The 15682-nt window shown below is 42.3% G+C and overlaps 1 protein-coding gene across 4 annotated transcripts in view; it reads left to right on the forward strand.

Annotated features, from left to right (window-relative positions):
• Window positions 1–14736, forward strand: part of SLFN5 (schlafen family member 5) — a 19509-nt gene extending 4773 nt beyond the window's left edge. For 3 of the 4 annotated variants that reach the window (XM_014534752.1, XM_014534754.1, XM_014534753.1), the window contains exons 2-5: window positions 4696–5753; window positions 6941–7066; window positions 12393–13113; window positions 13286–14736. In XM_014534752.1, the coding sequence (XP_014390238.1) occupies window positions 4736–5753; window positions 6941–7066; window positions 12393–13113; window positions 13286–14117 (2697 nt within the window). In that variant the 5' untranslated portion in view covers window positions 4696–4735 and the 3' untranslated portion in view covers window positions 14118–14736. Of the gene's footprint in view, window positions 1–2901; window positions 2929–4695; window positions 5754–6940; window positions 7067–12392; window positions 13114–13285 lie in introns of those variants that run through there. The other variant, XM_014534755.1, reaches the window with a different exon arrangement.
• Window positions 14737–15682: the final 946 nt, after the last annotated feature.

The following is a 15682-nucleotide window of genomic DNA, read 5'->3' on the forward strand; positions in this document are numbered from 1 at the left end:
TGTGTGTGTGTGTGTGTGTGTGTCTGCTGGGGGCCTGCCCCCAGCCACACCCTGGAGGCTTGGAGCAGGCGCCCCTCTCTGTTGATCTCTCAGGCTCCTGGCCTCCACTGCATGTTGTACTCTCCCTTGAGCTGTGGCCAGGGTGGGGCGCCCTTTCCTACTGTGGGATCGCCAGGGCGACCCAGGGACAGGCGCACAGGGGGGCTGGCTGCTGGCCGCCCTATCCTGCTGTGGGATTGCATCGGTGATTTCATGGTCAGGCAGGTGCACACGGGGGCTGGCTGCAGGCCGCCCTTTCCTGCTCTGGGATCGCCGCGGTGACCCAGGGGCAGGCACACACAGGGGCTGGCTGCAGGCCGCCCTTTCCTGCTGTGGGATCTCCGGTTGCTCATCCCTGGCAGGAGCGGCCAGGGAAGAGGTGGGTGCCCGCCTCTTCCCTGCCCCCCTCTGGCTTCTCCAATCACCGGCAGGGGGGTGGGCAAAGGCGGCCGGTTCTCCGATCCAGGGCCAGGGGCAGTGCCTCCTGGCTCTTGCCTGCTGCCTGTGTTTCCAATCACCATCCTTCCCCTATGGCCTCCCATCATTGTGCCTATGTATGCAAATTAACCGCCATCTTTGTTGACAGTTAATTTGCATATCGCCCTGATTAGCCCATGGGAAAGGTAGTGAAGTTACGGTTAATTACCATGTTTGTCTATTATTAGATAGGATTATTGCCTTTCAAGAGTTCTATGTAGAAATTAGAAAGCTACAAGTTCTTTATCACATACATCATTTGCAAATATTTCTTCCAGTCAGGGGCTTGTATTTTCATTTCCTTAACAGTGTCTTTCAGTAAGGAGACTTTCTCAAAGTCCAATATATTAAGTTTTTTATTGTGCATTTCATGTCACCTCTAAGAAATGTTTGCTGAACCCAAGGTAAACATATTTTCTCCTGTGTTTTCCTCCTAAGTTTTGAGGTTGAGAGACTGAATATACAAAGGGACACTGGCCAGATAAGTAAACACAGAACTCTGACCCACAACCTCTGTAACAAATTAGCTGGAAGCCAAACCACAACCCCTGTGGCAACTGGCTCAAAGTGGCCAGGACTTGGTCAGTAACTGCCCGCTTCCCTAATTTAGAACCAACCAAAGAAAGAAAGAAATAGGCTTCCAAACCAGTCACATAAGATGCCCTGCGTTTACTGAGTCCACATTCAGCTTCCCTAGAACAACAACCTCAAAACAGAGCACATGGAAGGAAGCATGGAACAGAATTTGGAATCTCGAGGAAAGGCAGGGGAAACTGCTCACCTGCCTGCCTGATCACTCCTAACTGCTTGCCTACCTGCCTGATCGCCCCTAACCGCTCCCTGGGGGGCAGGGCCAGCCAGGGCAAGGGGCTGTGGTAGTTCTGGTCTCTGGTCATTCCACCATTTTGGTCACTGGGCTTTTATTATATAAGATGTCTCCCAATAAATTTGATAAAATCTAAGTAACAAAAGAAACTGATGAACAGAGTGGATCCAGAAACATGGAAGCGTGGAACAGAGATCAGAATCTCAGAGGGAAGGTGGGGGAGGGTGGGTGAGTGGAAGGTAATTAACCAAGGACTTTATATGCATATATACGTGGCCCATGGACACAGACAAAGGGGCGGGAGGTGGGGCAGGGGTGGGCTGCAGGGGGTCAATGGGGGAAAAAATTCTTCAACAATAAAGAGTTATTTTAAAACACACACACAAAAGCCAACAAGCAAAGACAGAGCATTCCTGAGCCTTCCCTTTTTTAACTATACCGTAAAGCTTTCCCATTCCTCTGCCACCGCAAGTGATGGTGGCTCTTTTCCTAAACACAGTGAGCAATGAATTAATAGACTCTGCATGGTCTCCTTTGGGCAGTCTTCATTTATTTCCACAGGGTTTTAGGTTTTGCATTTTGGTCTAAGACATCTTTGAGTACTTTTGTAAGTGGTGCAAAATATGAATTGAAGTTCATTCCTTTTGTAGATGGATATCCAATTGTTCTAGTCCTACTTGTTGAAACAATTATATTTTCTCCACTTTGCACCTTTGTTGTTTATATATTTGATGCCTAATTTTATCCCATGGATGTATTTTTCATCTTTATACCAATTCTATAATATCTTGGTTACTGTAATTGTATAAAAAGGCTTAAAATCAGTTAATGTCAGTACTCTAATTTTAAAAGAGATATGTTTAAAAAGTATATATTTATTATATAATCTTTTTATATGTCCATTGACCATCTATATGCTCTCTTTGGACAATTGCCCTCTGCCCATTTTTTAATTGGGTTGTTTGTTGTTGTTTTTTGATATTGAATTGTAGTAATTTATATATATATATATATAAATTTACCAATAAATATATAATTTATTCATGTAGTTATCATTTCCAATGTTCTCCACTGCTTTGTGCATATGCGTTTTCCGACTGGTACCATTTTCCTCCTGCCTAAAGACTTTATTTTATGTTTTTTGTATTGCAGTTCTACTGCTAATGAATTATTTCACCTTCATTTTTGCATTAAATTTTAAAAATTCAGGTGAAATTTGTATAACATTAAATTAACCATTTTAAAGTGAACAAGTCAGCAGCATTTAGTACATTCACCATGATATGCAACCACCACTCCTGTCAAGCTTCAAAACATTTTCATCACTCCCAAATAAAATCCCATGAAGCAGTTCCTCCCTATTCCTCATTTCCCCTAGCCTCTGGCAACCACCAATCTTCTTTCTGATTCAATGATTTTATCGATTTTGAGTATTTCTCATCAAAGGAATTATATGTGACTGTCTTAGTTTGGGTTACTGTAATAAAAGTATCATAAATAGAGCGGCTTAAACAACACACATTTATTTATCACAGCTGTGGAGGCTGGGAAGTCCAAGATCAAGGTGCCAGCAGATCCTGTGTCTGGTGAGAGCTCTCTTCCTGGTTTGCAGACAGCTGCCTTCTTCTTGTATCCTCCTATGGTGAAGAGAGCAGAGAGAGAAATAAGCTCTCTGGTGTCTCTTCTTTATAAGGGTACTACTCCCATCACAAGGGCTCCACTCTCATGACCTAATTACTCCCTACAAGCCCCACATCCTAATACCATCCCAGTGGAGGTTAGGGAGGTTTCAACATATGAGTTCTGTGGGACATAAACATACAGTCCATAAAGTGACCTTTTGTGTCAGGCTCTTTCACTTGGTATAGTATTCATCCATGTTGAAGCAAGTATCAATACTTTATTCCTTTTTGTGGCTGAAGGATATTCTATTGTGTGAATAGAGCCCAGTTTGTTTATCCACGCGTCTGTTGATAGACATTTGAGTTGTTTCCACCTTTTGGCTATTGTGAACAGTGCTGCTATGAACATTCATGACTTATTTGAGTTTCAAGGATTCATTTGATTGCCCGTTTTCAATTCTGTGTAGGATATACTTAGGAGTGGAATTGCTGGATCATATGGGAATTCTATGTTTAGCTTTTTGAACAACTTTCAAACTATATCCCACAATGGCTGCAATGTTTTGTATTCCTACCAGCAATGTATGTGGATTCCAATTTCTGTACATCAAGCATGTCAAACTTGCAGCCAGCATGTGGCCCGCCGGCTGCGAGTTTGACATATTTATTCTACATCCTCACCAACACTTGTTTTTGTTTTTTTACTACTACTATTATTATTACTAGTGGCCCGGTGCATGAAATTCATGCAGGGGGTGGAGGGTGTCTCAGCCTGGCCTTTATCCTCTCCAATCTGGGACCCCTCAGGGGATGTCTGATTGCTCTCTTGCATTCTGGGACCACTGGCTCCTAACAGCTCACCTGCCTGCCTGCCTGATTGCCCTTAACCACTCTGCCTGCCAGCTCGCTCACCCCCAACTGCCCCCATCGCCAGCCTGCTTGCCCCCAACTGCCCCGCCCCACAAGCCTGATCACCCCCAACTGTTCTCCCCTCCTGGCCTGATCACCCCTAACTGCCTCTGCCTTGACCCCACCAGCATGGCTTTGTCCAGAAGGACGTCCAGAAGGTCTCCTGGAAGGTCTCCCGGTCCAATTAGCATATTACCCTTTTATTAGTATAGATTACTACTACCCAAGTAGATGTGAAGCGATGTCTCATTATCCTTTTTAAAAAATATGTTTTTATTGATTTTAGAGAGATAGAGGAAGGAAGAGGGAGAGAGAGATAGAAACATTGATGATGAGAGAGAAACATCAACATCGATCAGCTGCCTGCACACTCCCTACTGGGAATTGAACCCACAGCCTGGGCATGTGCCCTGACTGGGAATCGAACCGGTGACCAAGTACCAAGAATAACAATAAATATCGAAGACATATTTTGACCATGAAATCTTTTCAGTTGCATTGCAGCTCTTATCTATGTGTATTTTTACAACGCTTCCTGCTTTCTGCAGGTGCCTTGAGAGATGTTGTCATTTAGAGAACTTGGCAGAAACAGTTACTAAAATCATAGCACAAAAGTAGCCGCTTGATCAATTCTGTGGTGGCCATGGGCTCCCAGCAGACTTAGTTCCTCGACCTGTTGTATACCCTTCATGTATGAGTCTGGCCTCAAGCTCAGTGGAAATAAATTACATAATCCACTTTAGAAGAGTGCCCTTAAACTGTCAATTCCCTACTGCCCCTATTTGTATCCTGTTCTAATGGTTCTATCTTCCTGTTTTTTAGGAGAACATTTCAGGGTAAGAATAGGAAAAGTGCTGAGAAGATGAATCCCAAGACTGATTTGGAAACAAACTTTGCTGAGTGTGTTTTAAATGTAGGAAAAGTCATCCTTGGGGAGAAGCAAAGGAATGAAATGGACCCTCACCTGCAGAAAGAACAGTATCTAAGCATCCTGCATGCAATATGTGCTCTGCTGAATTCTGGTGGAGGAGTGATCAAGATTGAGATTGCGAATGAAGACTACGATTATAGGAGCCATGGAGTAGGATTGAAATGGCGTTCAATGTTCAATGGCTATTTAGATGAGATGCAACAGGAAGACCAAAACCTCTTTTTCATTTTTGTGAAATCGTGGAATGCAAAGGCCTCTGGGGTACGGCTTGCTACTTTGTCCTCCAATTTGTACCAGAGACATAAAACATCTACTAAGGAGATGACGTCTGAGGAAGCACTGGCATTCCTCAAAGGGGAGACTCGGCCTCTTAGCAATACTCATGCTTCCAATTTAAGCCCACAGAATATTCAGGATTGTGTACAAAGCGAAGATGACATAAAGGCCTCCGCTGATGCATTATTTGCTAGAGATGACCTCCAGTACTTGGAAGAGCTCAGTTTTACTCAGTCCACTCATGTTGAATTTAAAATGTTCTCAGAAGAGGAACTGCAACACTTTGAGAAGAATCTCTCCAGATGTGTGTCTGCATTTGCAAACACCGAAGGAGGGTACATATTTTTTGGGGTGAATGAAAAGACCCGTCAAGTTGTTGGATATGAAAAAAAGAAAACAGATCTCACCACCATCAGGAACTCCATTGGTACCTGTATTAGGAAGCTACCTGTCCATCATTTCTGTACCCAGAGGTGTGAGATAAAATATGCCATCAAATTCCTTGAAGTAAAAAATCAGCGGGCCCTCCATGGATATGTCTATGCAGTCAAGGTAGAGCCATTCTGCTGTGCAGTGTTTGCCAAAGAGCCTAGTGCCTGGCAGGTGAAGGACAACCGGGTGGTACGGCTGGCCACAAAGGAATGGGCAACTCGGATGATAGAAGCCGACCCAGGTCAGGGAGCAGAATCCACAATAACTGTCATGTTAGGTGGGGGGTTGGGAGGGAGGAGAGGGAGGAATTGCTTTGAAATTGTGGGAAAGAGAGGTATTCTCTGAGTTGCAGATAGCTGATTTATTAATTCCTATAGATGCAGTTGGTGGGCACTGCCCTTCTTTCCCTCTGCCCATCTTAAATATCCTGAGTGCACAGATGCCCTGGGCTAGTTGACCCACCAGACCAGGGGTCCTCAAACTACGGCCCGCGGGCCACATGCAAATACAAATACTGTATTTGTTCCCGTTTTGTTTTTTTACTTCAAAATAAGATTATGTGCAGTGTGCATAGGAATTTGTTCATAGTTGTTTTTTTTAAAACTATAGTCTGGCCCTCCAACGGTCTGAGGGACAGTGAACTGGCCCCTGTTTAAAAAGTTTGAGGACCCCTGCAATAGACGGTGGTACAGGGGGCTGTTTGACCTAGTCATTTCTATCTTCATTTCCTTTCTTATGTTCACATTCAAGTCTCTTCTTTTCCTTTCTGATCGTAAACTCACATTTGATTATTCAGGAAATTCCTTTTCACATGTCCTCTTTAATTTATTGCCACTTCCTTCCCGTTATGGATGGTTCCCTGGATTAAATGTTCTGCCTTTCTTATTGCCCCACTTCTATTTTTGAGCTAAAAGATGACCAAACTGCCCTGGCCCCTATGGTTCAGTTAGTTGGAACATCGTGTTGTACACTGAAAGGTTGCAAGTTCGAATCCCCATCAGGGCACATACCCAAGTTGTGGGTTTGATCCCCTTGTGGGAGGCAACGATCAATGCTTCACTCTCACATCAATGTTTCTTTCTCTCCTTCTCTTTCTCTCTCTCCCTCCCTCTATCCCTCCCCTCTCCCAACAATAAAAAGCATGTCTTTGGGTGAGGATTAAAGACAATTAAAAGATGACCAAGACATGGCTGTCCTTCTCCTTTTCTACTTTTCCTTTTTGAGAGCCAATATGTGATATTCAATAGTCCCCTTGCCACCCCAAGATATCAGTAGGTTTTTCTGAGCTGACTTCTGATGTAAATCAAGTATCTGTGGGCCAAGACTTTGAGTTCTAAGACTAAGTGAAAGGCTCAGCAACACAGCGCAACTCTATAAGTTGGAGTTCAGCCTTTTTGCATATTAAACCCTTGGTTTTTGTTTCCTAAGATCTTTCCAGACTTTCTGACATGGTCCTTCAGCTGAGTGTGTCAGCTACCACACCCCAAAGCAGCAGTGTGTGCACTCATAAGAATTTGGAATGTCTGGAAGAACTGCAAAAACGCCACTTTCCAGGTAATTCATTATCAGTGGTTGCTTTGGAACAGGTTGGTTGTGCATCCATATTGAAAAAAAATAGAATTGGACTCTTGTTTTATGCTATAGAAAAAAATCAATTCCAGAAGATTTAGGGAAATAAATGTCAGAAACAAACCTTTCAAACTCTTATTAGAAAATGTACATGAACAATTTAGTGTTGTTCAGATAAGAAAGAATTTCTTAAACCAGACACAAAAGAATTAAACTTAAACAAAAAGAATGATAAATTTTGCTATATTAAAATTAAGATGCCCTAACTGGTTTGGCTCACTGGATAGAGCGTCAGCCTGCGGACTCAAGGGTCCCAGGTTCGATTCCGGTCAAGGGCATGTACCTTGGTTGTGGGCACATCCCCAGTAGGGAGTGTGCTGGAGGCAGCTGATCGATGTTTCTCTCTCATCGATGTTTCTAACTCTCTATCCCTCTTCCTTCCTCTCTGTAAAAAATCAATAAAATGTATTTTAAAAAAAACCATGCAGTGTAGCACCCATGGAGAACCTTTTTTAAAAAAAAATTTAAGAACTTATGCTCCTCAAAAGAGTGAAAAGATTTATCTACAATCTTAAAAGACATTTACAATCCATGTAGCTGACAAAGAATTGGTATCAAGAATATAGAAAGAACTTACATAATTTTTCAAAAGAACAAACAAGCCAATAGAAAAATGGGAAATAGTTATAAAGATGAATTTCTCAGAAAAGAAGACACATATGCCCAATACAGTTATGAAGAGATGCTCAACACATAGCAGGTATTGGAGAAGTTGTAGGTAATCAGGATCTTTTTTACATTGCTGCTTGGAATTTAAGTTGACCGAAACCCTTTGGAAAGCAAATTTGATATTACCTTGTATAATTGGTTATTTGCATACTCTATCATTCAGCAATTCTTTCTAGTTTCTAAAGAAAAATGTGTGCATACACATCAGTAAATACGTATAATTGGAGATTTACCAATATCTCATAGTGTTCATAAGTTCACTGTTTGCAATAGCACCAAATAGGAAACAACCAAATTATCTATTGTCACAATATGTATAAATATACTGTACTGTATTCACATAATGGAATATTATTATTCAGTAGCAAAATGAATACACTACAGCTGTATGCAAGCACAGGGCTAAATCTGAGTAATGTACATGTACATCTTGTCATGAGTTAACTTACAGATTTACCCAGTTCTTTTACTGATTATACTAGAGGCCCAGTGCACAAAAATTCATGCACTAGGGGGAGGGGGGGGGGGTCCCTCAGCCTGGCCTGTGCCCTCTCGCAATCTAGGACCCCTTGGGGGAGTCCACCTGCTGGCTTAGGCCCACTCCCTGGAGGATTGGGCCTAAGTTGGCAGTCAGACATCCCTCTGGCAGCCTGGGAGCCCTCGGGGGATGTCCAACTAATGGCTAAGGCCCACTCCCCACAGGGAGCAAGCCTAAGCCGTTAATTGGACATCCTTAGCGCTGCCTTGGAGGCGGGAGAGGCTCCCACCGCCACCGCTGCTGCACTGGCCAGCCATGAGCTGGCTTCTGGCCGAGTGGAGCCCCCCCTGTTGAAGCGCACTGACCACCAGGGGCAGCTCCTGCGCTGAGCATCTGCCCCCTGGTGGTCAGTGCACATTATAGTGACCGGTTGTTCCTGGTCGTTCTGCAGTTAGGGTCAGTTTGTATATTATCCTTTTATTAGCCTATCTAATAAAAGTGTACCATGCAAATTAACCATCACTCAGACACATAGATGGCGGCACCCATAGCCACAAGATGGTGGTGCCCAGTCCTCTCAGCCCCACTGGAGTCCTCCAGTCCTGGGGGCAGCTGCTGAGAGCAGGGCCTGCTTGGCCATCGCCGTGGCGATGAGGAGTGGCCAAGCTGGCCCACAGACCATGCACAGCAGGGCCCACTTGGCCGTCACCTGCGGTGACCTGGGAGCGGCCAAGCGGGCCCTGCAGACAGCAGAGAACCACTGGGAGCGGGCCTAAGCCATCAGCAGGACATACCCTGAGGGCTCCCGGATTGGAGAGGGTGCATGTCGGGCTGAGGGACACCCCCAGCGGCCCCCCCACCACGAATTTCATGCACTGGGCCTCTAGTCTATATATATAAAAGGTAATATGCAAAGTGTCCCCGCAGGAGTTTGACTGGGAGACCGGGAGTTCTATCGCTTGCTATGACATGCGCTGACCACCATGGGGTGGCATGGAACGAAGGAAGGCCCTGATTAGCCCTGATCACCAGCCAGGCCTAGGGACCCTACCCGTGCACAAATTTCGTGCACCGGGCTCTAGTATAAGATAATATCTTATAGTATTCCTCAACACTGATGTTATTAAGTTTTAGCTGTTTTTATTGTGAAATATACTATATATACAGAAAATACATAGAACAGCCTTATTATTTAATAAATAATTAAACAGTGAAACCTATGTAACCACCACCAAGGTCAAAAAATAGAACTTTGCCCTAACTGGTTTGACTCAGTGGATAGAGCGTCGGCCTGCGGACTGAAGGGTCCCAGGTTCGATTCTGGTCAAGGGCATGTCCTTGGTTGTAGGCACGTCCCCAGTGGGGAGTGTGCAGGAGGCGGCTGATCGATGTTTCTCTCTCATCGATATTTCTAACTCTCTATCCTTCTCCCTTCCTCTCTGTGAGAAACTCAGAAAATATATTTTAAAAAAATAGAACTTTGAAAACACTCCTGCTATCACGTCTTTAAACTTACAAGCTTAGGTGAACATTGCCAAATTGTAATTCAAAACATACCAGAATACACTTTCCCCAAATGATATTATCATGGCATTGTTCTTCTAGAAGAAGCTTAGTGTCATTTTGTTCCACAAAAAAGAAAAGGATAAAATGATATTATTTTGATGGCAGTTACATAAAATTGATAAATTAATTTAGGAAGAACTATCATTTTTACAACAGTACATTTTCTCTTAGTTGATCATGGAATGTTTGGACATTTATTCCAGCTTTCTTTGACCATATTTTATCAAATTTAAGAAAATAATATTGCATTATTATTTTATTTATCACTAAAAATAAAGTCTTGTCCATTAAACTATAGGATATATCTTAATTTAAGAGATATTAAGCCCAGTCCAGGTAGCTCAGTAGTTAGAGCATTGTCCTGATACGCCAAGATTGTGGATTCAATCCCTGGTCGAACCACATACAAGAATCAACCAATGAATGCATAAATAAGTAGAACAGCAAGTCCCCCCCCCCTCTCTCTCAAATCAATAAAAAATTTTCTTTGAGAATAAAAGATATTAAAGTACATTTATAATTAGTGAAATATGGCATGTCTTTTAATAGTTTCAAAGTTTTATCCATATTGTTACCATATATGTTAAATTTTATTCCTAGAATGAGATCTTTATATGAAAATAATTTCTGATTGTGAATTGCTGGCATGTAGGAAAGCTCATAGTTTTAAATTATGCCATTTCCAAACATTTTACATAATACTTTTATTAATTAAAAAGCAAAAGTAATTTTGAACTAACTTTTTTTATATTTATGTACACTATTTCTTTTACTTATTTCAGTTCATTGGCCAATAATTCCAGAATAATGTTAAATGGAAGTAGTAGTAGGAAGTACCTTTAGTATAGAAAATAACGCTAGTAATTCTGAGTCCAGACAAACTTTACTGGTGTGTCCAATTGCTTGCTAGACAGCTTGATGTTTAACAGGTATCCCAAGCTGAGCATTTCCAAAATCAATCTCCCACTCTGACAATCTTCTATTTCCTCTCTATACTCCGCATATTATTCTGTATTAAGTATTCTTTTCAAATTTTCTCTATCAATTGGAGAATTCATCCTCCACCCAGCCAAGCACAGAAATCTGAATTCATCCTTGTCTCCTCCCCTTATGTAGAATTAAAAAATCAAATTGTGTGTGTGTGTGTGTGTGTGTGTGTGTGTGTGTGTGTGTGTTTCTGAGAAGAGGATTCATAGTTTTGGTTAGATTCCAAATTTGGGCTCCTGACCCCAAAAGGTTTTATATGCATATAGGAAAAGCCAAACTTTAAAAAAAAAACCGCTTTAAAGAATTAATTTTTTTAAATTACAAATGTGAAATGGACTTTTCTTTGTAAACAGATTAAGGGTTTTTAAATATGTATAATTTGTGTGCCCACCACAGTCAAGATACAGAACAATTCAATCACCAAAAAGTGGCTCCTGCCCTGGCCAGTGTGCTCAGTGGTTAGAATGTTGGGCTTGTGCACTGAAGGGTTATGGTTTTGATTTCCAGTCAAGGGCAAGTACCTGGGTTGCAGGTGCGATCCCAGACCTGACTGGAGCGCATGCAAAAGGCAACCAATTGATGTGTCTCTCTCACACCGATGTTTCTCTCTCTTCCTCTCCCTCCCTCCCTTCCACTCTTTCTAAAAAAAATCAATGGAAAAAAATCTCCTCAGGTAAGGATTAACAACAACAAAAAGGCTCCTTCATGTTGCCCATTTGTAGTCAAAATCTCCAACCCCTAACTCCTAGCAGCCATTGATCTGTTCTCCATTTCTATAGTTTTGCCTTTCACAGAGTGCCATGTAGGTGAAGTTAACATAGTATATAACATTTGCCAGGTTCCCCCCACCCAGATTTGTGGAGTTATAACTGATAACAGGATGTATAAGGTGTGTAGCATAATGATTTCATACACCTATGTATTGTGAAATGATTACCACAATAAGATTAATTAACCATTTGTGTGTGTGTGTGTGTGTTGAAAATATCTAAGATCTCTCTTAGCAATTTTCAAGTATATAATAATACAGCATTGTTAACTATAGTCAGCACCGCCAGGTATGAAAATGCACTATAATGCCTTCCTCTCCGTCTCCACTTTTTGCTTTTCACTCTAGACGTCAGCAACACGATCTGCTTGAAGTTGCCTGAATGAGCCTTGTTGTTTCTTGCCTCCATGTACCCCTTTTGCCCATCTCTCTATTCTCCCTTCCTTCAACTGGCTGACTGTCAATCATCCTGTAAGAAGCAGCTCAGGTGTCACCTTCTTCAGAAAGACTTTCATCTTCTCTTCTAAGCTGCACCCCTCCTTGGTGTTCACATAATGCATTCCCATTAATTTACTACTTTGTGTGACAATTATTGTTTGTCTCTGTTTATGCCCATTGTTTGTCAGTTCCGTTGGACTGGAATTGCTTTATCCTGTGTTACTAATGCAAACCTAGTACTAATACTTGGTAGACCCAAGTGTGGATTGAATCTGTTACATAGAATGATGATGACTAGCTTGTCTGCGAATTCTCTAATTTATTCCAATTCTTTCCCTGTCTAGTATCATCAGACAGCGTGCTGTATGTTCCACAAAAACTCTACAAGGAACTCTTCTCGGAAAATGGAGGACTCAGAAGCTTAATAAATAAGGAAATGCGCCGTGTCTCTCAAGGAATATTGATTTTTTCTCGAAGCTGGGCTGTGGATGTGGGTTTGCAAGAGAAGCAGGAAGTCATCTGTGATGTTCTTCTACTTTCCCAGAAAAAAATCCCAGTCCTCTACACCATCTTCAGAAAGGACGATGGCTGTTGGAAGGACTATACTATGAGAGTCGCCCGAACCTTAAAGCAGAAGCTGGTGAACACAGGTGGCTACACTGGAAAATTGTGCATCATTCCCAAGGCCTTCCTGCTGAATCCTGATAAAACAACAAAGGCCCTTCATGGTTCAGAATTGCCAAGTTACCCTCCGTCCTATTGCCGGATGACCACAGAGGACATGGAAGTTCTGCTGCAGTCCCTAGTGATAGTATTGTGTGGGTTCAGATCTTTGTTAAGTGAAGAGGTGGGCTGTGAGGTTTTGAATCTACTCACAGATAAGCAATATGAGGTGCTTTCAAAGAACCTTCGCAAGACCAGATTGCTGTTTGTGCATGGCTTACCTGGAACAGGGAAGACCGTCTTGGCTTTTAAGATCATAGAAAAGATCAGGAATGTGTTTCACTGTCAACCAGGTGACATTCTTTACATCTGTGAGAACAAGCCCCTGCAAGAATTCGTGAGGTATGTAGCCTGACTATATCCACTTTCTTTTCTTAAGTAAGTTCTGCTGGTGTGGCTTTGAGTTTACATGCTAAGATTCATATTGTATTTACTATGTCGAGATGAGTTTAAGAGTAAAATTGACTTCCTTTTGTTGATCGGGGAAACTTGACTGTGTTTCTTACATTTTCAGCCACAAAAACATCTGCCAGGCAGTGACCCGAAAAACCTTCATGAACAAAAACTCAAACTTTGAAAAGATTCAACACATCGTCATCGACGAAGCTCAGAATTTCCGCACTGAAAATGGGGACTGGTATAAGAAGGCAAAAACCATCGCTCAGAGAGGAAAAGATGGCCCTGGAATTCTCTGGATCTTTCTGGACTACTTTCAGACCAGTCACACAGACTGCTGTGGCCTCCCCAAGCTCGGAGACCAGTACCCAAGAGAAGAGCTTGTCAGAGTGGTCCGCAATGCAGACCCAATAGCCAACTACCTACAAGAAATAATGCGCGAAGTCCGAGAAAATCCACCACCTAACATCCCCTCCGAGTCCCTGAATATATTCAGTGAAGCTGAATGGTCTCGAGGTGTTCCAGGCAACTTAGAGATGAGTGAGCACAAGGATATAGAGCGAATGATGGATTATATAGCAGGAAAATGCCATTCACTTTTGAAGGCTGGATATTCCTGCAAGGATATTGCTGTGATTTGCAGCATAGCAAGTGATGTATACAAATATAAATCTAAGCTTCAAAGAGCAATAAGGAAGAGAAAAAGGCCTCAGTCCAGTGAGGAATCTCAGTCCAGTGAGGAATCTGATCAGTTAGTAGTAGAAAATGCATCAGCTATCATGGGCAAGCACATTGTATTTGACAGTGTCCGTCGATTTTCAGGCCTGGAAAGAAACATCGTGTTTGGGATCAACCCAAGGGCAGCTGAGCCAACTGTTTTGCACAATCTTATGCTCTGTTTGGCTTCCAGGGCAAGGAAACACCTGTATATTCTGAAGTTTTCCAACTGACAGGAAGATCCTAATCTAAGTAGCCTTCATCTCTGGTTAAGTGTGAAACTATGTGATTTAAACATTTAATCATCAAATATTTAATGAATACTCATCGTGAGCCAAGTGCTGGGGATTAGGGATAGGTTAGCAAACAAGACAGATAAGATTCACAGAGAGTAAAAAAATTCAAATACAAGAAATTTCAGATAGTAATAAAGGACACCAGAGTAGTAATTGGAGGGACCTGAGATACAGACATTGTGTGTGTGTGTGTGTGTGTGTGTGTGTGTGTGTGTGTGTATGTAGATAGGCAGGTAGATAGAAAGAGGGGTTGGTTATTTAGGATGGTCAGAGGAGTGCTCAGTGAGGGAAGTCATGAGAAAATCTCTGAGCTGTATGTGCCAGGCAGTCTCAGATATTTTCATTATTTTTATCAGCCCTGGTGCAGAAATGCTTGACTATGACCTGCTGGGAGGGTATGAGGAATGGAAACAGGTAGTATGTCTGGGCTCTTATTGGCCAGGAATGATTGTAGCATGTTTCAAAATGTATGATCAGAAGGTACAAATTACATTTGTTGTTGTTAATCCTTACCCAAGGATATTCTTTCCATTGATTTTTAGAGAGAGTGGAAGGGAGAAAGGGGGAGAGAAAGAGAGAAACATCAATGTGAGAGACACATCAATTGGTTGCCTCCAGCACAAGCCCTGACCCAGGGGCCTGGGATTGACCGGGAATTGAACCTGAGACCCGTTGGTGTGTGGGCCAACGCTCTAACCACTGAGCAAGCCAGCCAAGGCACAAATTATAATTTTTTGAAAGACCACATGCATTACTTTATTATATTCATTTTAATGGTGTTAGTATTTTTGAACACAATTTTTAAAAAAATTATGTGCTTCACACTTGAAATCTCAGCTCTTTAGCTCTGCTTTAATATTGTTCCTGTAAAGAATCTTAGGTTACTACTCGAAGGTAAGGTTGCCACAGTTGCTCAGGGAGACATACTGTGTGTGTGTGTTTTAATATTTCAATTAACTTTTTAGAGAAAAAGAAAGGGAGAGGGAGAAAGAAAGAGAAACATAGATGTGAGAGCAGAATATCAATAGGCTACCTCCTGCACGCTCCCCGCTGGGGATTGAGCCCAAAACCCGGGCCTGTGCCCTGCCTGGGAATTGAACTACAATCTTACGGTGCACATCCAACCAACTGAGCCACACGGGCCAGGGCCGTTTCTTTGTAGGCTTTTGTGTGTTTTTTCTTTTTTTAAATGTAAGAGTCCCTAAGAGGATGAATGTACTGAACTCAAGGTTACACTTTATTTTTCATTTAATTTAATAACCAATGAAATTGAAATAGCAATGTAAGAAGTATGAACTTGAAGCTAGCATTGGTTACTTCTGGCCGCTGGTCTCAATATTAAAATTTTTTAAAAAATATATTTTATTGATGTTTTACAGAGAGCAAGGGAGAGGGATAGAGAGTTAGAAACATCGATGAAAGAGAAGCATCTATCAGATCAGCTGCCTCCTGCACACCCCCCACTGGGGATGTGCCCACACCCAAGGTACATGCCCTTGACT

This window comes from Myotis brandtii, unplaced genomic scaffold, assembly GCF_000412655.1.
Source record: "Myotis brandtii unplaced genomic scaffold, ASM41265v1 scaffold1327, whole genome shotgun sequence".
Lineage (NCBI taxonomy): Eukaryota > Metazoa > Chordata > Mammalia > Chiroptera > Vespertilionidae > Myotis > Myotis brandtii.